This window comes from Oryza sativa, chromosome 1, assembly GCF_034140825.1.
Source record: "Oryza sativa Japonica Group chromosome 1, ASM3414082v1".
Taxonomy (NCBI): domain Eukaryota; kingdom Viridiplantae; phylum Streptophyta; class Magnoliopsida; order Poales; family Poaceae; genus Oryza; species Oryza sativa.
The window spans coordinates 6121960-6148822 of record NC_089035.1 but is presented as its reverse complement, the minus strand read 5'-3'; the positions used below and the strand labels follow the sequence as shown (position 1 = coordinate 6148822).

The window sequence follows — 26863 nt, the reverse complement described above, 5'->3', positions numbered from 1 at the left end:
AATCTACGGTTGCATTGCAAGTTGATTTTTGTTCACATAAAGGGTAAAGTCTTAGCAGAATTCTAAAACTGTCAAGGACGCCAATTCCAGAAATAAGCTTGCTTGGTTACTTTCAGGCAACTCTCAATTTATATATTATGCTCATCTCTGTTCAAGATCAGGATAAACTAGAACAAATGGGAACCTTAGGATAGGCACAAGTTACAATGCACAGCGTGAAGTGCAGACAGATAAATTACAGGGAGATAAATTTACAAGATCAAACCGAAGAAAAAGTAACCGTCAAAAGCAGGAGTTCAGATGCATTAGCTTATGAAGCAGAAGTTCAGAAGCATTTGCTTATGACCAGCCAAAGACGAAGTCGAGGATGTAGACGACAACGAGCGAAAGCGGGTAAAGCATGTACGCCACCAGACAGGTCCAGAGCGGGAATGTGGTTCTGAAGCTTGTGAAGAGTCCCATGATGACACAGACGAGCAGTATGATGAGCACCTCCGATGAGAAGTCCCATGTCAGGTTCCTGATGTAGATGAGCGCCAAGAACACGCCCAAGCACAGCGTGTTGTTCATGGTCACACCACCATATACCTGCAAACAAAGAATCAAACGCTTAGAATCAGTAACATTTTTGTGTAGATTTAGAAACTAGAAACGGTTTAGGAAGAATAACTGCTTCTATAATGTACCTCAGAGAAAGTAAGGGAACTGGTCCGTAGCTTCTTCCTGCTAGCGAAGATGATGGCAGACACAGCCTCGCTGGAGTTGGTCGCCAGCGGGAGGGCGATGAACGAAATGAAGAAGGATGGGATGTGCGAGGCGTTGGAGAAGTTGTGGACAGCATCAACAAGCGGGTCTGCGAATGCAGCAGCAATGGCACTGCCGAGAAGCAGGAGTCCCACGGCTTTGGTGATGCACCAGCCAGGGTTCTCAACGCTCTCAACTGTCTCGTCAGATCTGTCCACCAGAAGGTCGTGTTCCTGCCTTGTTCTCTGCAGAATTCAGACATTTTTTCAGCACTTAAATCTCTAGACGTCTGAGTCACATTCCTATATCTGAATCTTTTCGTGTATCGCCTGTCTAAGTTATGCTACTTGATATAGATTTTCAGAAACTAAAGCACTAGAGGAAGGAAAATATATACCGCATGGTAATCAGTGATGAACTTATTGGAATAGGCACCACTGGTAGGGACGCTGCGCTTGGCCTCATTAAGCCATCTCTTCATCCCCGAGACAAACTCTGCCTCCTCGACGATATCATTGCCTGACGTGTCAAAGTCATCCATGATCTTGTCAACAGCGTCATTCTTGTCAAAGTCAACCTCCTCAAAGTTGATACCAATGATAAGTGCATGAAGCTCAGCACGGGACAGGGTTTGGCTCTCATCCATGTCAATCTTGTGGAACAACCTGCGTGTGAGGATATACAAGGTTCATGTCAAGTTCACGAGCTTTCTGTTGGCATATCAAGAGAATCAAAATGTCTAAGCACCCACTTTTTTATGACATCTTCATTGGGTGTGCCATCCTCATTAAGCAGCCGCCCGAGCGCTTCCATTTGGGCATGCCTGAGGATTCCGGAGATCACATGCTTGTGTTTTGCGTATGCAAGCTTCCTCTTCTGAATCCATGGCTGGAAAACCTGATGCAAAACGCAGAACCTAACAGTCAAAATCTAGAGACAAGAGTTTCCAATCTATGCCATCGTTTCAGGAGGCTCAAGTGTCCTTAAACATAATTGTGCTTACCTGATAAAGGCAATAGGCAAGCACAAGCGAGAATGATACGATAAGTGCCAGCAAGACAGCTAGGCGCTGTCCGTGGTGGGTCTTCAACATTTTGGGGAATTGAGCAATGATAAAGGGAATAACAGAAATCCCCATGATCCGAGCTGCATAGCTGGTTTGGACATCAGTTGAAATACCAGTGCCTGCAAAAGAAAATTTGTGCATCTTACATTCAATATATACAGAACCAGTAGGTCAAAGCAGTGTAAAGGTAAGGTTAACATAGTGGTGGCTTGTGGTTTTTAACATGTTAACCAGAACCTCCAAATTGAATGCATCCTTACAAAGAAGCAGACAAAGATCAGTGTTTGTAATTTAAACTCCATTCTACTTTAGGATTTAGATGTAACAGGATCAACAATTATCAGAAAGACTACATTAATAACAATGTTAAATACAAGAAGGCAATTTACCAGTCAAGCTGAAGCCCTTGTTGTTCTGTAAATCAACTGCAACGCCATTTGGACCAATGTCACACTTGCCAACAACAACACAGGTTCCCCACAGAAGGGTGAGAAGAAAGACGGTCGAACCAGCAAGCAACCCCATTCCAATCAGGACCTGACTTTGTGCGGTCTCTCTACTCCCGGACAGACCAGACACTGTTAATGTGACAGAACAAAGAGATCAGAACTCTAATTGGATATAGTTGGATATTCAGAGCAGTAAAAGGTGAGTAGCTTCATGATTGTAGCATATGTACCAGGAGAAATCTGTTTTGAGCAATATGGATATGCAAAATGTCAAAATCTGCATCATACCATAATACAAGATCGGTGGTCAAAATCAGAGAACTGGTTTTTATAGGAGTAAATATTCTTTTTATTAATGGCACAGAAGAACATTGATGTTTAGACTTAAGAGTGGCAGAGCCAGAAACGCTAAAAAAAATGGTTGAAGAGGGCCAACAGTGCTAGTTTTTTCAAAGTATGCCAAAGCTACAGTAAATTTAGTGTGAAATTAGAATCCATGGGGGAGGACACACGCCTGTCTCCGCCCTAGGTAAGACTGGTAAGGTGGAAAACAAATACTAATAGAGCAAAATTTCTAGAATAATGAGTTGATCAAATGTAGCATTATCATATAAAAAAGGTGTACCAGCATCCACATTTAAGTCTATAGGCAAGTCCTACATCGGTAGAATACATATTTCATTTCAGATCTCATTGCGATCAATGAACCATGTGCAGCCATGCTATCATAGTAAAGTGTAGCCAAATCAGTATTGTGTTCTTTTTAATGAATGAGTACCTGAAAATGAGCAGATAGCTACAAATTTCACTAATATTAGAGCAATATTGCCTATTATCTATGGAGAATTAGAATCTTTATGGCACACGAAAGGATTTAACGAAGAGGGTTTCCTCTTATAAAAGTTTATGAATCTTAGAGAGTAGTTAAAAAAAACGTTAATCACTATTTCCTATGTCGCAAAATAAGTTTATTTTTCACTCATCCCACATGTACCAACACAAAATAAAAAAGACTAGGATACTCCCACTATATCAAATCCCAACATAATTATTACTTGTACTATTTTATTTTTTTGCTCGCTCTGGTCTGCATTGCACGGTTTTTCTTTTCTCAAATCAAATTCCGGCAGAGCTCCTGCCGTCAGTTTCCTCAAAAAAAAAACATAATTATTACCTACTTTATCTACTTACATTTATTTCCTATTTTTACAAACTCCGATGCAATGATTTCTTAAAGATAAATTTATATTGGGATAGACGGGAGGAGCCAAAAATGAACTTATTGTACAACGGAAGGAGTACTTCAGTACTACTACGTCACAAATGTTTACCGTGATAGTTCAAGCATGTGATTAGTATGATCTGCTATTTTCACGTGACAAGATCGGCAACGGTCTTGAAAGAAAGACGGAACCGAAAAAGCATAATTTCTGGAAAGCTAAACTCCAACGGTCCAACCACTCTATCCAGTTGCACAACATGTTGCCTTTCAATGTGTTCAGTTAAACTACAATAATTTGGTTGCATACAATTTTACAAATATATAATTTGGAACTTTGGATGTAAAATTCTATGAGTAAAATATCAAATCTATGCCCTATTAATTTCCTCTGAGGACAAACCATCGTATTTGCTACGTACAAGAATAGTACAAGATAATGCAACACAGTAAAAGTGCATATCAAAGCAAGTCGATCACTTGATCACATCCACTAATCAGATAGGTGCAACGCACAAAGAAATATTCCATACAAAAAGGGTCAATTATGCAAGAACGTAATAATGAAAAGTAAACAGAAAAGGGGAAAGGTCAAAATGACAGGACAAGCACTGGTGGAACTTTATCATGCTAGCTTATCTGACACATTTCAGAGAAAAAGCAGAGCTCAGTAGAACTAATTCCTCGAATAAGCAGGAGGTTAATCAAAAGGCATATATACTTTGCTAGAGCTTATACTCTGTTTTTCTTTTCTTTTGAAATAGTAGAACATACTCTGGTTCAGTCACAAGACTAACAGAAACTTTAGATCTGAAGCAAACCAAGAACAGACAAATCTCTAAATTTACGGATATGAGTTACTTTTTTACCCTTCATAAACACGCAAGATTTTACCAGTGCTAATTCCAAGAAAAACTTTGCATCCTCGAATGTTAAAAAATTCAAAAGTTTCACTATAAAATCCAAAAGTCTTACTGCTAGAGTGAGTGAGAAGAAAGCCTGAATAAGTCCTAAACCTCAACCAGAGAGTAGGCAACCGATCGAATACTTGTCGGTTCATCAAAGAACAGAAGAGGCTAACGAAGGAAACAAACCGAAATACGAGCTCACCGAGGACGAGGAGCGCGTCGGGGAGGGCGCCGAGGATGGGGAGGAGGAGGCCGCCGACGAGGCCGGGCCCCATGATCTCGAGCAGCAGCTCACTGCCGGCCGACAGGAAGGTGGCCGCCTTGTACATGAGGAACCCATACGCGAGCACCAGGAACAGGTTCCCGAGCACGGTGGTGGTGCAGGGGAGGAACCCGTACGACTGCTCGCACTTCTCCTCCGGGGCGGCGGCCGGCGGCGAGGAGGCGGAGGCGGAGTTGGAGGTGGTGAGGCGTATCACGGCTGACACGGGGTTGGAGAGGAGGGAGGTGGCGGACGCCGAGGCCGGCGAGCCGTCGGAGATGAGGCGTCCGTACGCGGCGGCGGCCAGGAGGAAGAGGAGGAGCGGGACGAGCGGGAAGGAGCGGCGGCGAGTCGCCATTGCGGGAGGCGGCCGGAGGCGAGGGGCTTCTCGGGTAGGGATGGGTTTGGTGCGCGTAGCTTTATATAGTGCGATCTGTGCGATATTTGATTTATGTATTTCTTTCCTTAATTAATTTAGTAGGAGTACTACTAGTTTATAATATAGTAATATTTTTTTGTGTGTGTGTGGATCAACGGCAAGGAGAGGCTGTCTGGCTGAAGAGCCGGATCCAATGATCATATGTACGCCTTGGTTAAAGTGGTTCGTTATACATTCCTTACCTAGCGATCTGTACGCTTTAACCTTTCCAACTAGAGTAAATTCCCTTTGTACTCCTGAAAACTCACTTAATTCCTTTTATATCTCTGAAATTTACCCGATCCCTTCTATACCCCTGAAATTTTAATTTGATTCCTTGTATGCCCTCACCGTTACATTTTCCATCATTTCACTGTTACGTTTGGTTGCAAATGTCATTTTTACCCTTGATGCTTTAGGTTTAAATATAAGCTTCAAAAACAATTGAAAATTTTATTTGAGTGCACAGTATGTGTATTTTATAAAACTAATGGGACTAAATAATTAGTGCAGAAAATTTTGACATAAATTTTGAAAATAAAATAAATGTAATAAATTAAATTTTTTATTTGAAATTTTAATAGGACAATGGATTTTTTTATCAGGAGCATTCATAAAAAAAATGTTGTGAACATGGGTAGTCCTATCTTTATATGAATGCCCCTCATTTTTATGACTTCTTTTAAAAAAATAAATACGTATTTTTCTATTTCATTATCTAAAAATATTTTTTGGGATAAATAATACATCGCACAACAAACTCATAACTATAATAGTCTCATGCGAGAAGCTTTTATATTTTTAATAATGTAATTCATGAATTTCTTTCTTCATCCAAGGGTATAATAGTCATTTTTATAGAAAATACACGGTCAACTGACGGGAAGGGTATGCAAGGGATCAAAATCAAATTTTAGGGGTACACAAGGAAGTAAGCAAAATTCAAGGGTATAGAAGGGATTAGGTAAAATTTCAGGGGTATATAAGGGATTTTCTCTTCCAAGTAACCACACTCAAACAATCAAACTATGACATGTTATACATACGCGTATAAAAACTATGGAAGGTGCGAAACCATATTTTGGCCTATTGTGTGCAGAAATTACCATGAGCTTAAACATTGAAAAATTGTGAACAAGGCAAATCTATAATTTGAGGTTTCACAAAAGAAAAAAAACTAGAATTTTAAAATAATGCTTTGGTGCGAGCACCTGATACTACGAGAGAGGAATGTGTGGATCTTTTTCTCTTTCGCCCTCAATCTCATCAATCCCTTTCTGCATGGACGACTAGGAATTCGTGGGTGGCTAGTAGCTTGGAGTTGTGGTAGGGGAGAGCACCTATGCCCCTATTGTAGAGTTATGGCGACCAATCACGTATAACGGTGATTAGCTCGACGTTAATTCTTTTCTTAAGCTAGTATCTGAGAGTCACCAGTTTCGTGGTGGCGGGTTTTTTCTTTTTTTCCTGATTGTAGCATTTCAGGGTTGTAATTTTATTTTTTTAATGCTACATTAAAATGAAATCTCACACCTATCTTGTGTGGTTCGTTTCAAAGAGAAAAAAAAATACACGCATCATGTCAGCCATTTCTCCGCTATCTTTTCTCTCTCTTCACCTCTGATCCCTTCTCTCTTCTCTCTCCAGTCTTCATCCCTATTCTGGCAAGGTTGCTCATGCGGCTACAACACATAACTATAACGACGGTGGCAATAACTACTAGTGACGAGCTTGAGGTGGCTATTGCAGCTATGATGACGAGCTTCTCACAAAGTAGTGCCTATGACAATGATGAGCAATGGCGGCAGTCGCAAGTTGGGGCATGCGGATGCCCCGATCTGGTACTTGTGAAGCTTGGGGCTACCGGATTCGATGGTAGTATCACTTAGGGATGCTCGATCCGACATCAGTGAAACTCTTGAGACGCTAGACTAGTGGTGATGGAGCTTGGGAGGTTCCTCCTTTGTAATACGTGCCTAGCAATAATTCCCTGCAGGCTGAATGGATAAAAAAAAAGCCATTCATTATCCAAGCAATATAAGGCAATCAAACACACCCTTAATACTTTTATGATGAGCACAGGAACTTAGAATATATGTTCAAGAAATTTGTTCCTCAGCTCTCCGGAGGATAGATCCTGAATTTCGTTTTAAGAGTCCATTTGGCTCAATAATGTGCATAAACGATGCAAAAATTATGGCTCGGCCGCATACGTGGCCATAACTGGCAAAGAGATTAGCTTTCTAAATCAAACTGTGGGACCCGCTGATTTATTTTGATGTTTGTTTGAGATCTTTGGATGGACCGTGGAGGATCCAGAGTTCACACTGCTGCCACATATAATTTTTTAGAATCAGATCCTAATTTCTCATTCCCAAATAAACCGAAAGTTCAGCTCTTTGAGCTCAGAAATTGATATATCGTCTTGCTCTTCTCTTTTCTTGCGAGGATAGCTTTGGCATTTGGTCATTTAAGTCCTACTATCCTTAGCTTCGTTGCTATATAAAAGCACAGTGGTACATGATCGTGACTCGGTGATGCCAACAGGCAACAAGTTATACGACAATAACATGGCGATTTTCAATGCTTTTTTTTTCTTTCTGAAGACCGTGTCACCGTGTGTAAAGCCTGACCCCGCTGGATGTTTGACAAAACAAGTGCTTATAGATCTGCTTATGCACTGCATTAGCAACTGGATGCAGACTGCTTGTATAAGCTACGAATTGCTTTTATAAAAAATAAAAAACTAGGATGGTCATGCAACCCACCAACAATTGGTCGAGATGGACAAATAAAAAACAAAGGCAAATCGCTCTTGCAAGTGCAAATTTTTAAACGGAGGCAACTAAAATCTACTCCTATATTTCAATTAAGACTCTGTTCTTCCCTCTTCTTTCTCAACTCATATCTCTCTCTTTTCTTTTTTTTTGTTACGTACGCTTTTCAAACTGATAAACAATACGATTTTTTTGCAAAGTTTTCTATAGAAAAGTTGCTTCCGAAAATCATATTAATCTATTTTTCAAGTTTTTAGGCTACACTTAATTAATCACGTGTTAATAAGCAACACCGTTTTCTATGGGAGTACTTTTCAGGTCACTCATGTTCCAGCTGATTGGCGCTGCATGTGTCCGCACAGTAGGCACCTTGTTTCTATAATTAATAATTTGGAGTGATCTGATCCTGAGGAATAGATCTACCACTCTCATCCAACAGATCAGCAGGTTCATCAGTTATTTTATTATTATTATTATTAAACTTATTTTTTAGATCTTAACTTGTGCCGTTAGTCCAGGACAATCCAGTGCTCCATCCATCCATCCATGTGCTATTTCAAATCTATTTACAAATAGGCGAGTTATGTATGCCATCTTAGCAAAACACAAGTAAATTCCCAATCCCGTTGGTTATTCTTTTCAAAAAATGGATTGTTGTTTTTTTTCATTATATTTTTTTTGAACAATTAAAATAAAACTCCCTCTAAAACATATGTTGTTTAAAACAGTTGAATTGACCTGCGCTTAGTAGAATTTGTGTGCCAAAAACGACAATTAATATTCACCGGAGGAAGTAACTCGTCTATGTACCAACTAAAGATATTCACAACCATATTTATGAAAATCAAGCTTTAAATCCCAATAGGTAGACTTAAGGCTTTGTTCGCTACTCTTGGTTCCCAACTCTCCTATCTCGTTTTCCGTGCGCACGTTTTTCAAACCGTTAAATGGTGCGTTTTTTAAAAAAATTATATATGAAAGTTGTTTAAAAAAATCATATTGATCTATTTTTTAAAAAAAAATAGCTAATACTTAATTAATCACGCGCTAATGGACCACTCCATTTTTCGTGCGCATTGTTTGGGTTGGGAAACAGACCTAACGAACGCAGCCACCTACAACCCCCTACCACACTTTCGGCATTTCCCCGGATTAAAAGAGAAGGGCGAAGCTTAGTACCAGGATCCAATAACCCTGGTGTCCTCTATATGAAACCCCTTATTACAAGAAAAGATAAAATCATGAGAATTCACAAGTAGTGTATGGTGAGCACGGTTCAATTCCTCGTCTACGCCCCCAAAGAGTTTGTTAGTGCAAAAGGGTTTTCTAAGGCTGGCATTTGGTTGCTAAAGTTCGTCGTGCACTCTAAAATCTTAGTCTAATGTACCATCTGTTCTATACACACAATTAGCTAAATCACAGTTTAGCAAACATTTTCTGGGCACACAACTGTTGTATGGCACTCTTTGCCAAAAAGACAAAAAAAAAGAGGTTAATTGGATCCATGCCACTGCAAATATGCCAATTCGAAAAAATATCACTACTATTTACAATATCGGCTACGTGCCACTGGAATTTGGGAAAATTGGAATCATGCCACTCCCATCCAGTTTTCTGTCAACCTCCATCATCTCTCTCCCTCTTCCTTTCTTTGCTTCTTCGCCATGGATGCCGGTAAGCCCTCCACCTCGGACTCGCTGGTCCTTGCCACTGCAGCTAGCAAGCAGTCCCCTCCATCTCTCGTTGCTCCTCCGCCGGCAGCAGCCATGACCCGTCCATTCCTCATCGTCCCCACCGGCGGACGCGACACCCTCGCCGTTGTCGTTAAGGGAATCAACGGCCGGGGCGCTTCTCCGCCATGGAGGCCGGCGAGCCCAGGAGGACAACGGCTAAGGGGAACGAGCGACCGGGGAGCCGAGGGTGAAGCTCAGCGGGACGAGCGGCACGGGGGAAGGAGGTCGGTGGTGGCAGCGACAAGGGTTGAGGACGGTGACGCGGCGGTGGCTGGGTGGCAACCGGCACAGGGGCGGTGGCCGGGGACCTTGCCGGGGGAGCAGACGATGACACTGTAGGCGCAGCCTGGCCTGCCGGCTCCGAGACGAGGGGCTCGACGACGACGACGCAAGCGCAGTCTGGCCTGCCGGCTCTGAGACGAGGCACTCGACGACGACGACGACGGCGCAGCCCAGCTCGCCGGCTTCGAGACGAGGGGCTCAACGATGATGACGACGCAGTGCAGCTCGACCCGCCGGCTCTGAGACGAGGCGCTCGACGATGACGACGACACAGCGCAGCCCCACTGGCTGGCTCAGAGACGAGGCGCTCAACGACGACGACGCAAGCACAACCCGGCCCGACCTCCATCTCTAAGATGACAACGGCGACGACACCTGCCGCGTCAATGGTGGTGGCGAGAGAGGAAGGGGAAATAGAAGAGAGGGGAGGGAGGTGGGGCCCACGTGCAATAGGGGGTAACGGGGATTTTTGACGGAAAATATGGAGTGGCACGTATTCAATTTCTCCAATTTTCAGTGGCATTTTTTCGAATTTCGAATTGGCATATTTGCAGTGGCTTGGATCCAATTAACCCCCCACCCCCCCCCCCCAAAAAAAAAAAAAAGCCAACATCTGGATAAACACAATTTGGAGCACCATATTGGCAAATTGCTATTCCAACCCTGCAAGGTTGAAGGCACCGGGTCGCCTTCGACGATGTGTACCATATCATCTTTTCCATATAAACTATTCCGTACACTAATTTTCTTTTATCATTGACAAAATTTTATTGGCACAGCAGACAGATGGTCCTCTGGGACCCACATGTCAGTGGCTGACAGCACTACAGCTACGGCGGGGGACGGGATCCTCGGACTGCAGAAAAGGCAAGCTTTCGAACAAGGGTAACTAGTCTGTCACTCGCAGCTTTATGAAAGATAAGCTATACGCTGGCAATCCAAAAGAAACTACTCGGATTATTGATCGCTACAATAAGTAGCGTTGGATCCGCGGAATACACGCGTAACACGAATAAGAATCCCGTGTTATTATCCTGTCTTGTGCAATTGTTACTATTATTGAAAGTTGTTTATGACAGTCGGCACCAGCTGCTGGCCAGTAGCCAGTTCGTCCATTGTGACTTTTGCACCATTATAAATATCAACTGTAAAACATAGTGGTCAGTCATCACTACGATGATGAGATTTAGTTTGGTTGGTTTTGCTGAAACATTCTCTATGCGATCACCGTAAAAAGACTACTCCGTATTAATCTATATCCGCAGTCATGGTCTCATGGACCATGAAGTCCACTTTAATAGCGAGTTGGTTTGCAGCGGACATCAATTCTACTAATCAGTTTCCCTAAAAAAAAATCTACTAATGAGTTTGCTTTATCTGATATGCTTACGTTTGTCCTATTTTTGTACTAACCACCCCTTAAAATTCCGAATACGACAACATAACAAGCAAGATCAGCACCCACAGGTTATTACAATAAAATACTTTTTCAGGAATGAGATCTAGTGGCTCTCTTTTGCCTTTAGTCTTGTCGGCCAAATTCATCGATTCGTGCCGTAATCACGAGATAATTCCAGGTGGTCTTAATCAGAATGGTTTAGTTAGTTCCTTAACGCGGGTCTTACGCGCCAATCCCGACAGGTGCAGGGTCCATAGCTCCATCAAACCACATAATTCCTATATGACCTGTGGCATGTTTATCAGCAGAAAACGTGGCTTCTCTTTCCTTGCCGTTCCCATCACAGGACGAAAAAGTGTACCTCTGGCAAGTCGATCTCAAAAGTACAGATGGCTCAGGTGAGCCCATTCTGGTGGCCACGGCTGTGTTTTAAGGTCTGTTAGGGAAGCTTCCGGCTACTGCAATTTCTCTTAAAATCAGAAGCTCCCTAAATAATCTAGCTTTTGGTATAGTTCTGACAAGCTGTGGTTATAGAATCTAAAAAATAAACTAAAAACCAGAAGCTGAAAAAGCTTTTTCTAGATTCTCGAAAGTTGGCTACCAAACAGCCGCTTGTTAGAATTTTAAGTTCCCAAAACATGCCCTTAATGTGGTTCAAACTGAGAATAATGAAGACAAGCTTCCTCTTATTCTTCTTCTCTTTTTTTTGCAGGTGAATAAAACATATTTGCATACTTAACTGGCATATGGCTGGTTTACAGCCTGCACATTGCACAAAATAAAATTTTTAAAAGGTTATAATCGTACCCAAAATTGTATACATAACTAAAAGGATTCCATTAACCACCTGCCCATGCACATTGCGAAGAATTCCATTTTAAAAAATCTTACCAGAGAAAAAAATCATGCAGCAGCAAAAGAAACAGTTGGGAGTGAATTTTAAGTGTAAACACGATATCAGCTTCAACTCATTTTGAGTAAAGACGTGGGAATTTAAGACAGTAAACTGAATAAAATTAATGCTGATATGAAGGACTTATTAGTTGAGCTACCTCTGGTAAGCCATTGAAATGTGAAAACAAACAACAATAATTTATGAGTAAAGTAAAGCTTTTATATTTGTATTACTCATGGTTTAAAAATCAAAGTTTAAAAATATACTACGATAAAAAAAAACCTAAAATTAGCTATAAAATCAAGTTTTAAAATTTGGCTACAGCCAGCAAACAGACGATCCTATGATCTACGTTCCTGTCACACCACTAATCACAATATTTATCCAAAGATGAGAAATGACCCGCATCGACAGGACCCTTTTTTTCAACTTATCGATTCTAGTACCCTATCATAAAAGGGATGTCTCCAAATCCTATTCAGCCCAACCAATCTAATCCGTACATCAAATTATTTGCTTCAAGCATGTTTATGCATTCCTTTTTCTTTTTTATTTTTAATTGAGAATTCCTTTTGGTTTTTTGGCAATGAGCAACTGGATTGCAAGGTATGAGTTACTAAATCATAAGAGCATTAGATTATCTATACTATCCTAAAGAAGCTAATGGTGGTGGTGGTTCTATCACCCCCCCCCCCCCCCCCATCTATCTGACAAGTGGGGGCCACCATCTATCTTGTGGGCTCATCATTACTGACCAACAATGTACTAGAGTGAGAAGCTATATTTGCTTCATATATAGTGTACAACACATTGTTTATCCTGTCATTGTTAATCACAGAGTGATAATTTAGTTTCAATTAGAGCTCGCTGCAATGCACCGGTATTTTGCTAGTTTAGATAAAACATGCTGGCTGGTCATTCTAGGTTTGAGGGCTTACTAAATCTAGCTGTTCTTTACCTTGTGCTCAAGACATCTCACAATCACTGAGATGTTCTCCACTTGTCGAAAAAGGTGAAAGCAGGTTCTAAAAACAGCAACCCCAAGTCCCAAACTCCGTTTCTTATAGAGATATTATACACTTCGAGGCTTCTTTTCATATGTCCTTGACTTCATGCATAGTTCATTCTAAAGTAGTCAAAAGATCAGTCGGTTCATTATCCTATCGTTGAGAGAACACACACCTGCTAGCATCTATTTGCACGGAGCTCTGGGAGAAGCTGGTAGCAACAGGAGCCAAGTGGCAAGCAAACAACATGTTGCTCTCAGGGAATAAGAATCAGGGGCGGATGAACATATCCTATACCATCTACCACAAACAAGACAATGCTAAGCAAATGGATTGCTCTTATTGGCAGCTAGATACTTGACTTGCTTTGAAATAATGCTAGAGAATCTAGGTCCATGATCATTTATTTTGAACTGAAGTAAGAGTACAATGCAAATTAGAATGATGCTACTTGATTGGCAAGTAGATAAAGCTCTAACAATAGTAAATATTTTTGGTCTTTTACTCTTTAGTCCAATAAATTCTATCGCATCAGACTATCCCCACAAAAATGATGAAAACAATATACCCATGAGTTGCATATACCATGACGCAGGGTAACAGTGATTGTCATTAACAGAAATAATTCCTCTCTGACAATGCCACGACAACATTCATATTGCCACACAGATAATTCAACGCAGTACACTGCAGCAATATAGGAATAGGAAGGATATAAAGCTATGGCAGCTACTTTCCGCTGACATAGTAGAACTATCAGTCTACACGGCACGTACTCCTTTGCCTCCCAATGTGCCCTCAATAGATTAACACGAAAGCAGCTACCCTTAAAAGTGCTAAAAGTGCAAACCATCCAAGCACCCAGTTGAGTGCTAAAAGTGGTGAAACTCCATCCAACTACCCTTAAGTAATAAGTAGAATAGCCAAAAAGGGCAAAAAGGTGCAAAGATCAAGTTGCAGTTTTCTGCGATCAACATGGATAAACTTCACAAAATTGTAACTATGGAAGACGGTTGATAATGAGTAAACAGAAAGAAATAAAATTACCATCATATAGTTAGTGAAGGGCAGGATTGGGTGTCCGGAACTGATAAAAATGTGGTGCAGCTTCCGTAAGCCATGATGGTTCAATGGCAATAACATTACGCATATAGTGCTTATCAGTTGAAACTAGAGACTGGTAGATGACCCACTTTGGATTAACCCTAAAATGCAAGGAAGATGTCAAGAAGTCTATAGAAAAACTACATAACAAGAAAACCCATTACAATAAAATAGAATATTGTAATTAAACTCACCTAAATAGCACAGAAGAAGGATGAATATAAACTTCTTGTGAGGTCCTTATTGTTTTGTACATCCCATTCTGGCTGTATTCCTATAATATAGCAGAGAAAAGAATCATATAAAACTTAGATGAAGTACATATGTGCAAGAACACATCATTTCCACAGGAATTCAAATATATAGTTCAGATTTCTGTCAATTTTTCATAGCTATAGTAGGTAACTAATCTTAGTGGAAGAATAAAAGATAGGTCCACCTTATTGAATTTCTAAACTGCCTGCACAGAAAAATAATGACACATGAAACAGGTAGCGATGCACTTCCAACTGTATATATATGCCCAACTCAACACAGATGTTTGATTCAGTCGATCCGATTATGCTTTGTGACCGAGCTCCCTCACAGACCTGACTGTAGGAGGACCCAACTTCATCTCAGACAAATTAGAGGGTAGTATGTCTTATATACCAGGACAATGGCCTTAGTGATTCTCATGTACAACTCAACTCAGATTACCACTTACTAGTTTCTAATAATTCATTGTAACAACTGGACTGTTCTTTTGAATATAACACAGGTGGGTCAGTTCATCAAAATCCCAGTAAGGTCAGGTGATTGCAGGGTTCTTTTCTTTCTCTGGGCTGGTCCAATCCTCTAGGTTTCATATTTTCAAAATCATGCAGGAACATCAGATTCCAGTTTGTCGACATTACAATAAACAACTTTCAGTTCCAAACCTTATATTAGGCTTTTTCAGGGATATTACGTTCTGACTATATGTTGGAGATGTATGAGAATAAAATCTGCCCTGTAATGCAATGGGATATAAGATTAATCAAGCAAATACCTCTAGATGGCATGCATAAGCAAATGCACCAGCAATAATAGCTTTTCTTACTGCCTGCAGAATATCGAGATGATAATGTGTTTAGCATATGCAAATCAAAGCTTCAGTAAGTTATGGACTTATGGTATTAGTAACATGGAGGAAAAGAATTGTAAACAGAACTTAATAAAATAACCAGCTCTAAGATTGAAACAAACTAACAAAGATGTGGGCCAATGGTAGTTGTGTTAGTACAAATAGTGGTTTGCTCAGGATATCCCCACTTAATACATGTATTTACATATACTCTTTGCATTTGGATATATTCTGTGTTAACATAGGATTACATTATTAATGAATCACCTAAATAGTCAAAACTAATATTTTACACCCCAAACTATCCAAGTATAAATGCATTAAGTATTAAAATGAGGAAAAATTATGTTGGGCTAGAATAGAATAACTGCCACAGTGACATTATCGAAAGATGTACGAGACATTGGGATAAGCAAAATAATGGCTTCAATAATAACACCGTAGAAAAGAGACTATAAGTGATTTCTCAAAGAGCTGCTTAGAGGAGAGGGTGCATCTATAGCTGTAGCGAAAGACGTGAGAGTTAATTCATCTGAATGTTCCAAGGGGAACCCTAACTTCAATTTAAAGATAAGAGTGCAATCTGATTTTGTGCCTAAGGGTATTCTTCAGGTGAATATTATCACATGAACAGTTCCTCCCTGTACATTACAGTGGAATTAGAGAATACATTTGAGAGCTAATGTTCTCTAAGTACCAAAGCAAATTAATGAAAACGTGAATCCTGTAAGTACCAATACAAATTAATGGAAATGTGAAACAATACCTCCATATCTCTATCACATGATGTTAGTGGTATGCCAAACCTCTTGATAATCCTGACAAGCTGCTCCCTGATGTCAATAACCTTCTTCTGCAGCAAAAAGGGAGAGGATTTTCTTCAAATCAATATGTGTAAGTGTAGCAATGTAAACAAAAAACATTGGATAAGTGCACAATCTCAAGTGTGAAATATCGTCTCTATGCAGTGAGCACAGACCAATGCTTGGTGGTTCAAAAAGTTCTTGTAACACCACTGACTAGATTTTCCAGATTGATGAAATCCTTTGTAGATATTCAGGAACGTCACATGATCTCCCTGGGGTACAAGATATATTCAGGAGTGTCAACAACGACCACAAAAAGAAACAACCAAGAACAAATATAGGCAGTTAGGTGCAATGCACACTTCTGACAATTTGTGCTCAGATAGTAACCAGCAGCACATTACTAGAGTCAACTTACTGGTCATATGCCCCCATCATAAATCAGTGCATAAAAGTGGTACGAGAAATCAATTGCAAACATAATAGCAACTGTCTAGTTCTGGAACATCATCAGAGATCAAGCATATTAGGATTTGGGTCTATTTATTGACAAAACACTCCTTTATTTTGTGTGTAAATATTAGCAGCAACTATATAATACCAGCTTAATGACTAATGAGTGAACCAAGGAAGGTTAGCAGCAAGTTGATCAAGCATACCTCAGCAGCAGCAAAACGGAGCTTAGCTTCATCAAACTCTTTTTTCACTCCTCTCATGGAAACCCACACAGACTGTACAAATCAATAGTGTCAGTACAACTGAAGATTAGAACAGCCCAAAGCATAAAGAGTACACAAGTAGCAAACAAAGAAGCATCTTAGAGAAGTCCTAACTTGAACAGATAGAAATGCTGCTATGGTCAATATCTCATCAGAGCATCCGAAATTATTGGCTGAAAGGATCATTTTTGAAATCATAGGGTCCTGCAAGAGATTAGAATGTGCATATAAATATCTTGAGAGAATTGTTCGCCATAAAAGTACATTTAAGTAAAAAGATAACAAAAACATTTGAAGAAGTATAATAGGACATGAGTCCTTCAGCTTCAAGTATAATGACCAATGCAGCAGCATGATGTCAAACGCTGTCAGAACTGATATGTAATAAAATATGGCAAGGTAGAGACATAGTCATCAAACAACCACCACAGTTCATAAAGCTTAGCAATACAGTAGAACATATCGAAATAGTTATTGGCTGCAGGAAACAGATACTTACCACCATGCATCTATCGAAGCTAAGAAGATTAAGTAGCAATTTGCAAATGTACTTTCATGAACAATTTAGAAAGATACTATAATCCAGCCTACTCCCACAAGGACTATTCTGGGCTAGCAGTTACAATAATCATGCATGTCCTTAGTTTGTCTTTGAACATCAGTCTACACAAAGACGTAACTGTTCTTAGTTTCACAATGACCTTAGTGCTTAGTTAATCATAGTACACATATGTCCTGTTTTACCATAACATCGTTCATTCTATATGACCTAAATGTTTTATTCAACTCGAGATACTTTAATATGATACATTCTTCAACTGTGAGATGTACTACATCCTAAATAATTGCTGTTTTTTTCAACGACCATTAAAGCTGCAACATCATTTAAAGAGCCTTATTACATTTCTTACGTCCAAATCCATGTGTCCCCGCAGATACAATCAAACAGATAATAGTTTTTTTTTTCAATGAGCATTTAATTAAATCATGAACTTACGGAAGATTATAAATTATAACCCATGCTGTTTTTTTTTAGAAAAGTATCATTACTCATTAGTTATAGATAGAATTCACAACAGAAAAATAAAGTACTAGCTTGGTACTACAATAACTAGTTCAAGTAGTTAATTGTAAAAGGTTCTGAAAATCCAAGTGTAGATATAATTCAGGTCACAAAAATAAAGTAATAAGCTACATACCAGAGGGATCTCAGCAACTTGGAAGCCAAGGGGTACTGTTAGTTTGGCATCTTCATCAAGGATTCCCAGGGAATATAGAACTTCAAGAGCTCGAATCATTGCCTCTGGTGATGGAGAAGCTGGCCAATCAAATCCCAAAATGTTGTCTATTCCTAGAGCTTTCAACTGCCATCCCAGAATGTAATAATTCAATAATGCATCATATTAATAATTTCAGATAATATCTTATGTACAACAGAAACCAGCAACATATGCCATCATACAACTCAGAAAACAATACTCCCTCCTTCCCAAATTGATCATCATATATATTTATGCACCAAGACCAAGGATTATTTAAATCACATCAATCAAGACACCATGCACACAATCTCCCATAATGTATGCATCAATTAAAACACCATGCCAATTACACCTTAGCATGCACACATTCTCCCATGCTACATTAATTGTATTGTGATGAAATCCGTATCCATGCGGTTATATGATGATCAATTTGAGAAATTTTGAATTACATTATATGATGATCAATTTGGGAAGGAGGGAGTATAAATTAATCATGTCTATGTACATTTTTAAAGTTTAACATGCTTTAATGTTTAAAAGAAATTTTGTCTGATTTTCTGCAGTGTATTAAATTTTTGTGCACATCTTCCTAATCTCATGACTCAGCATGCCAAGCTAGACTTTAGCAACTTATTCATGACACAAGAATTCGACACAGTAGTAAAAGTTCCTATAGTTCTTCTCGCAAACAAAAAAAACCCTAATATTCTAAAAAGCTTTCAAACAAACCGTATAATCTCAATGTTTAACTGTTTAATCTATAGTCAGTTCCATTGACCACAAGTGGCCCAAACTAGCTGCACTCTAGCAGTCTAGGTTGAGGCTGACAAACATTATCAATGAAAGGAAAATAACTAATGGAAGATAGAAAATCCTTTTTGGTTGTACAATCAATATTTCCTGCGAGGTGTACTTTCCTAGTCTGCCAATTGCCAATTGGCAATGGCATACTCAAATAATAATACCACCACAAAACATCACTGTTCAACATGAAGAAATATTATGTGTATGATTTTTATGATATGCAATATTTGATTCAGCATACAAGGCCATAAGACTACAAGGTAATCTTTCGCTTACACACTGCTTACCCATTTTAAAATACTCAGCAAATTATTCTCTTTAGAAGAACTAATGGACTAAAAATATAGTAAGTTAGTAGTAACTATTGAATATGACATGTTCATGCATTATCCATGTATAGTATAAGCATAAAACTGTATTATTCGAGATAATTTGGAAAGGAAGGACACCTGTGTTATGCAGGAAACAAGGTTAGACCTTTGCATTTCAGGAATCCCTTCTGGCTGCATTTCTTTAAGGTAAAATTCCTCTGTATAAAGCCTGCAGCAGATACCAAACAATCACATGCACAAAACCAGGAAATTAAATATTGAACCTTAGCCAAGAACATTACAGTTTACAGAGCATTTGATCTATGAGTATAAATGTTCACCATCCACAAATATATAGTTTTTGACTTTCCACTGATTGCAATGCAACAATTTACAGTTTATATCATGTTGTGACAGGAAAGAAGAAAAAACATATATACCATTTCACATCTCAGTATATATGTGTTTGCATAGATCTTTAAAAATCATATACACTATTTCACATATTAATCTTTATGCCTTCGCATATACACTACTCCCTCCGTTTCAGGTTATAAGATGTTTTGACTTTGGTCAAAGTCAAACTGCTTTAAGTTTGACTAAGTTTGTAGAAAAAAATAATAACATTTTCAACCCAAGACAAATTTATTATGAAAATATATTTAATTATTGATTTAATTAATCTAATTTGGTATTATAAATATTACTATATTTGTCTATAAACTTAGTCAAATTTAAAGTAGTTTGACTTTGACCAAAGTCAAAACGTCTTATAACCTGAAACGGATGGAGTATTTCACATATCAACCTGTATGCCTTTGCATGTATCTCTATTACTTATAAAAGGAGGGGTTGAGAGAGATGATGCTCTCTACACAAACACTACCAAAAAAAGTGTGTGCCTGCATATACATAGACATCTGTGTGTTGTTCACTTGTTTGCAATCTTTTTAAGGAAACCGCATTCTTTCGGTAAGTGTATATGTAGGTGGTTCCATGGTTGATTATATCATACAATCTTTTCTATTTTTGTTATGAACTTTAGATATTACACTATATTTGTTTTGCATCCATCACAATTTGCGGGCAGAATGCTAGTTGATTGTCAAATTTTAATATATTGAGTACACTGACAAGGGACTATATGAATGCAGATTTATTCATAAAATATTCAAGATGAAGGATTGAAACATACAAAGAAAATAGTAGATAAAATAATAGCTCAAAGTATTCAGCAAGTCATCCAGAAAACACAGACTCAGGTAAATAGAATCATGGAACATTTTATAATATAATAATAAAAACACAACACCAGCATAACTGACCAAATATAATTGCCGCTAGAAGAGGATAGATACAAATCACTATAAGGGAACTATCAATAAAAACACAAACTTCAATGAGAAAACTGTCCAACAGACCTAAAGCACTTTCCTGGTCGCACCCTTCCAGCTCGGCCTGCTCTTTGTCTTGCGGATGCCTTGGATATTGGTGCGACAACTAAACTCTCGATATCAGAAATCTAGGCCAAAAGGATGCAAGTTATAGACAGGAAAAGGACTAAACCAAGAAATATACAAGAAAGATTAGAAAAAAGTTTACTAAAAAGGTTCTATGAAAAGGAACAAGAGTATAGATATATCTAGGGTAGCCAAATTGTAGAAGTGTAGTATATCTAGAAGAACAGTGGACCATATAATTGAGTATAAATAGAAAGCACCGGATTGTAACACTTCTGCTTGGAAAACCCACTATCAACAACATACACCACGCCCTGCACGACATTGAGAGCAGTTAGTAACAACCACCATGGAATTTGTTAGCATACATATACATATGCATTACCTCTAGAGTTAATGACGTCTCAGCAATGTTTGTTGATATCACAACCTTCCTTTTACCTTTTGAAGTTGGAGTAAAAATGAGGTCCTAAAATGCCAGAGAAGAATAGCTAAGCAGTAAACACAACAGATTTCACACTACAAAACTACTGATGATCACTTACTTGATCTCCCCGCGGAAGGCCAGAGTACAAGGGCAGAATCAGCAGGTCTGAGAATCCAAACAATATGAATGCATTAAAAACATGATTAATTACTCCAAGCAGAAAAAAGGTATATCAGCAAAGGACCAGAACATCCATTCCAAAACGTATTTTAGGATCATCTGGGAGTGACTAGTAAATGTTAGCTTAGTTTATTTCATTATTATATAACCATCAGAAGAATAACAACCTAAATAATGTCTTCCACGGTGTTGAATTTCTTCATTTAGCATCTTAACAGCTGCGTCTATGTCATCCTGGCCAGTTAAAAATACCAAAATATCCCCTGGTGGTTCCTGCATAAATATGGTCGATGAGTGAAGAAAATGAAATTTATTGAACAAAAAGAGTTGATTTTTTTTCTTTAAAAAAGAAAAAGGAGCTTAATGTAAAATGGAGAAGAATGTGGCAGAGTATTTCATTGACACTATTATGCAATTAAATATCGGAGATCCATGCTAATTTAATTGTGGTGCTATGATCACATCAGCTTGAGTTTCTTTTACCACTATTTTGATATCAAAGACTTCAAATTGAAGAGAGGCTGGGGGAGATCATGCTTGCAGTGAAGGTAAAATTTTCAACAAATGTCTATTAACTACAAAGGATAATTGTTAAGATTTGGGCACATGTATCTTCATGATAACTGCGATGGTAAAATTTTAGTTTTAGTGCTTACAAGACTGAGCATGAAACTACATGTACCAGTATATTGCTCCTAGTTAGGGATGCAAGTTTACCCACTTATGGGCACCCCATGACCCACACTACTCTATTAAGATATGTGTTTCTCTCATTTCCTAGTTCTGTAGTTCGTATTAGGTGCAAAATTATAAACCAAAGGAACTAGCGTGGGTCGATGGGTACCCATGGGCCAACCCATTTGCATCCCTTCTCCTAATCCGGTGTAGTTTACGGCAATTGACCTTCATTGTACTACAGACAGTAATCTGATCGAGTTAAATATTTTACTGGGAAGTAAAATGGCCTACAAAAGTATGTAATGACCATTGTTATGTTACAAGGAATCAATGAACCAGGCAAAATCAAGTCTAAAATAGGATATAAGTAAAACCTGAAGTCTAGGTAGTCATTTAAATCCTACTAAGAAGCATAATAATAACACAAAGAATTATCTATTATTTATCAGACAGCACGAAGAAACTAACCTTTTCGTGAATAATAAGTACAGTATTCACAGCAGCCTGTAAGTAGTCTGAAACAGGTTCTTCAACATAATGGATTTCCACTGTGTAACCTTTACCCTATAAAACAAAAATATAATTACATTATGCTTTTACTGGTAACAAAGGAGGCTGCCTTTGCTCAAGTGTGTTCCATTTTGAAAGGAGAACATACTTCCACAGAAAGAATAGCAGGTTCTGGGTTGGGCAAATGATCAGCAGACTCAAGCATAGAATTCTTTCGCCTGTATGCAATAGAAGATGAAATAAAAAATCCAAATATCAGACCCGCTGCTCACGCAAACTTGATAGACAAACTAGAGTGCATATAATGATCTCATGAACTTTATTAAAGTGATGGATGCATATAATGAAGCACCAAACAGCTGAACATGCATCAAAGTTAACAGTCATAAAACATCTCAGATTCTCAGGAATAAAAATTTTGGTGCATTTGCCCTGGTAAGGCATTTCTGTACTTTCATGCTGTTATTGATGAGAAACAGTCGAGAGAGGAAGGCATGATGCATGAGAAACCTATTGAGGCCAGTGTGCTGATATTTACATTCTGCTGCAGTGCTAACTATACCTGGTATTAATTTAATACCAACCAATACTATTGTAACAGTTTTATATCCCCTTGGATGCTTGGCCCATGGGTGTCATAGGACAGAAGGTAAGATCTAGTGCTGCAAAAGGGGCAGCAATCGATGGTGGAACATTAATAATGTTGGTTCTGCATCCTTAACTATGGTTACAATGAGGTTCAGACATAGTAGCTGTCTCATTGGGGAACAGTCTTATGAATTTCACAATTATTCACCAAACAGTCTTATGAACTAAATCACTTTATCAAGAACTTCCTGCTTGTGTTTACCTATTTAGTACTTCCTAAAGTACTATACATAAAAGCAACAGAGGGCAAAGATGAAAGAACAAAGCTAATTCTTACTAGATAAGGAAATGACCTAATGTTGAAAAAAGTTGACATGGATCTTGCTTCAATTGTTGCAGAGGATATGATTAGACGCAAGTCGGGCCGACGTCGTTGAATCTGGTATATATGATTATATTCATGTAAATATACAAGCATCGTGACAGATAAAATATTATTCACACGTGAAGATATGGAAAGATCAGACTAGCACATTCCAAAGATGAAAACCTTTTTCAGAAGACCCAGCAACATGTCAGTTGAAATGGATCGTTCATGGGCTTCATCAACCATAATTACACTGACAAAAAAAAAGAGGATTAGTGTGTGAATCAAAGAAACTAAACCATGCAAGACAATAAATAATACAGCTTAGTCATGCATTTTCTTAAACTAGAAAAAGGGTTTAATACCACTGAAAATATGTCACTCAAAGTATTTCACTCAAAACTTGTGCAATTGGATCAAACATGGTTCAATAATCAATACAAATGGACAGTTGACTACTTGAATGGCCATCTTATGATCATGTCGACGTTGAGGGTGATATAAACTGATACCTATACTTGGTCAGAAGAGGATCTTCCATCATTTCTCTGATCAATACCCCATCTGTCAGAAATTTAATCATGGTCATACCCTGCCAAACCAGGTATGTAAGGAATAAGCAGACTAACAGGAGAGAGAGAGAGAGAGAAAAAACAATTTTATTCTAATTTGTATTGACAAACGGTGAAGGAATACTGTAGATATACAACAATGCTTCATACTGCAGAATCCATATAAAAAAAACAGGCATAAAAAGGAAATGGGTCATACTGGATTTGTTTGATCCTCAAATCGGATTGTGTAACCAACTTCTTCTCCGAGTCTCACACCTACTTCTTCCGCTACTCTTGATGCAACTGACTGTTCAAATTACTAACATTATGAGTTGGAAGGCAATTATCAGATAAAAAAAAGAAGCATTTGCAGGTGCAATCTAAGAAAAGTAAAGGTCTATCAGAACTGGAGCATGAAAATAAGAATGTCATCTACGAATGAAACTGTAAAAAATTTCATTCAGTTGACATCCTTTAAGTCAGTAAACATGAAATTCTATCCACTAAATGATCTAGAATGGAAAGTGAAACTGTAATGGGCATGTTAAGGGTTGGCCCATAGGCCTAGTCAAGGTGTTCCTGGACCCAAGTGGCATGTCTGCATCATGGAGGCATTGACACCGCAAGGGCAATGAAAAGAGATGGAACATCAGCCTTATATAGAAGGGGTGACTTGACCCTTCATACACTCATCTTTTAAATTAAGAAAATGCAAACAACAACTCAATATAATCTTACCTCTAAAGATCAAATCCAAATAGGGATTGTGATCATTAACCACATGGACAACTGTTGCAAACAGTCTAATACATATGTTCGATAAGTTATTGTGGAAATGTGAGACATACTGCAAAAATACCATCTCTAATGCTTAAGAAGAATCTTCTAGCTCAGATGCCATGTTTATTTGAACTATTGGACTACACATGCAGGTATTTCCAATGAGGATGAGTCAACAGAGCACAACAGTGGCATGGTATGAGATCAAAGTGAAATAGTTCTCTGTAGCCAAGAAAAAATAATGTCACATGTCATCATCAGATGGTCAATCAGAAAGACATGATTTTGTGTAGAATCTAGAGACAGCTGCAAAACTAAATAAAGGTTGCAAACACTGGATACCTGCACGGCCAATCGTCTTGGTTGAGTGCAGCCTATAAGTCGACCACCCTCGGCCCATCCAGCCTCTTTAAGGTACTGATAAAAGAATACAATGAAGCCAGAAATGAAAATCATTTGCCAGTAAGATGGTGGGAAATTATGTAGTGCTGATTCAATATACAATGAAGATGGAAAGGGAACATCATCCGCCAGAAGACAATGGCAGATTATATGTTGTTTGCAGTTTTCATGGGCTTTTAAAGTAAGTAACATTTAAACAAATTCCTCTAGGTGATTTGAAGGCCATTGTTCATGTTTACTATGATATGTCTTTATATTGATATATGTCCCTAGAATATGACATACATTAACAGAAGGTGAATATAATCAAACAATAGCACCAAAGTGATTCAATTAAATGCAGAAAGCAGGAAAATGAAACTGGAGATCCAAGCCATAGCACATGCTCTCATCCAGTCAAGCACCCAGAGCTCATAGCATAGGCCAGTCTTGCACACAAGGTGTTTTTACTCTCAGTCTCTCTTACTAGGGAACAGACATGAGGTATTCGGTGGAATCAAAACGAATTAGTCAGACATGACATGCAAGTATTCACAATTTTGAAATGTAACCTTCCACCATGCTGCCTAAGGCACCCAGACAAAAGTGCATGCAGGTGCAGCATAAACTGCGGATGCAACTACGTATGCACCGGTCGCACGCAAGCAAACCCAGGTGTTCGACCAAATGCCTCGGACAGATCTCTCCGCACACCAAGAAAATCGTCCCAGTGGCAACTGCAATGGGAAACCGAGAGCCATTCATACGCCTAGAACACATACCTGAGGGATCTGCGTGGACTTTCCGCTGCCGGTCTCGCCGACGACGATGGTCGTGGCGTGCCGCTCCACCAGGTAGAGGATGGCCTTCCGGTACTTGTACACCGGCAGCCGCTGCCGCTGCCGCTCCAAGCTCGCGTACCCAAACCTAAAACCAACCGCGGCGAGAGCAGCGGTGAGCAGCCACACCTTCAGAAACCGCGAGTAGCGCGCGCGACAATGCGAGAGGGAAGAGGGGGGGTTTAGTTTAGGGTTTGGGGGAGCACCCGGATGAGGAGGAGGAGCTGGTGCTTGTGGGCAGGAAGAGGACGCCGCCCTCCTCGTCCTCGACGATCGCCGCCGTCGGCTTCTCCGACCCCGGCCTCCAGAACCTCGACATGGCACGCGCCGCCGCTTCTCGTCGTCGCCGGTGGGGAAGACCGTGTGTCCGTGTTGTGGTGGATGGGGGAGCGATAGTGTGGGAGGCCCGCCCACTGCCGGTGCTTCAAATGGGCTTTTGATTTGGGCCCACCTTGGATGGGCTATTAGGCTTTGGAATGAAGAACAAGTCTATTTTGCTTGATAACTCTATGCTCCCGATTAAATCGTCTCCTTCAACCGCAATACTGGATATAACTCCACGTTTATCTCCGAAAACGAAATAATTTGCTTTGGTTTCAAAGATTGAGGAGGCGTTATATCCGGTATTGTGGTTGAGAGAGGCAATCCGATCCGGAGTAAAGGTTGAGTGTGGTAAAATAGACATATGAGGATTGTTGCCCGGTTCCTGAGGATTGATGGGCTAAAATCAAACCTCACACATGCGATGGTGCTGGGCTTCTGGAAAGTCGGTTCGATTCACAGCCCAAGGCAGCCAACTGAATGTGCTACAGTGGTGTAGCTTAGA

At 39.3% G+C, this 26863-nt stretch overlaps 2 protein-coding genes and 1 pseudogene across 3 annotated transcripts; all 3 read right to left on the bottom strand.

Moving 5' to 3' along the window:
• Positions 1-110: 110 nt before the first annotated feature.
• Positions 111-5042, bottom strand: NCL1 (sodium/calcium exchanger NCL1-like). The gene is made up of 7 exons (NM_001401459.1): positions 4589-5042; positions 2200-2388; positions 1748-1929; positions 1496-1641; positions 1142-1409; positions 687-989; positions 111-588 (listed from the first exon to the last, which is right to left on the bottom strand). The coding sequence occupies exons 1-7, from the start codon at positions 5004-5006 to the stop codon at positions 340-342; spliced, it is 1755 nt and encodes a 584-aa protein (NP_001388388.1). The 5' UTR covers positions 5007-5042; the 3' UTR covers positions 111-339.
• Positions 5043-6545: 1503 nt separating this feature from the next.
• On the bottom strand, positions 6546-26400 carry LOC4325567 (probable pre-mRNA-splicing factor ATP-dependent RNA helicase DEAH9). 2 transcript variants are annotated; one of them, XM_015766619.3, is made up of 24 exons: positions 26244-26400; positions 25981-26125; positions 25160-25234; positions 24255-24344; positions 23996-24075; positions 23667-23736; positions 23470-23555; positions 22677-22746; positions 22487-22582; positions 21508-21613; positions 21279-21325; positions 21119-21202; positions 20994-21047; positions 20695-20795; positions 19412-19502; positions 18093-18257; positions 17008-17097; positions 16834-16905; positions 16348-16446; positions 16135-16221; positions 15294-15347; positions 14458-14537; positions 14207-14364; positions 6546-7063 (listed from the first exon to the last, which is right to left on the bottom strand). In XM_015766619.3, exons 1-23 carry the CDS (start codon positions 26354-26356, stop codon positions 14217-14219), a joined length of 2103 nt encoding a protein of 700 aa, XP_015622105.1. In that variant the 5' UTR covers positions 26357-26400; the 3' UTR covers positions 6546-7063; positions 14207-14216. The 2 variants fall into 2 exon arrangements, with proteins under 2 accessions (XP_015622105.1, XP_015622104.1); XM_015766618.3 differs by lacking the exon at positions 6546-7063 and adding an exon at positions 13747-14123.
• Positions 9158-13408, bottom strand: LOC107280815 (uncharacterized; annotated as a pseudogene).
• Positions 26401-26863: the final 463 nt, after the last annotated feature.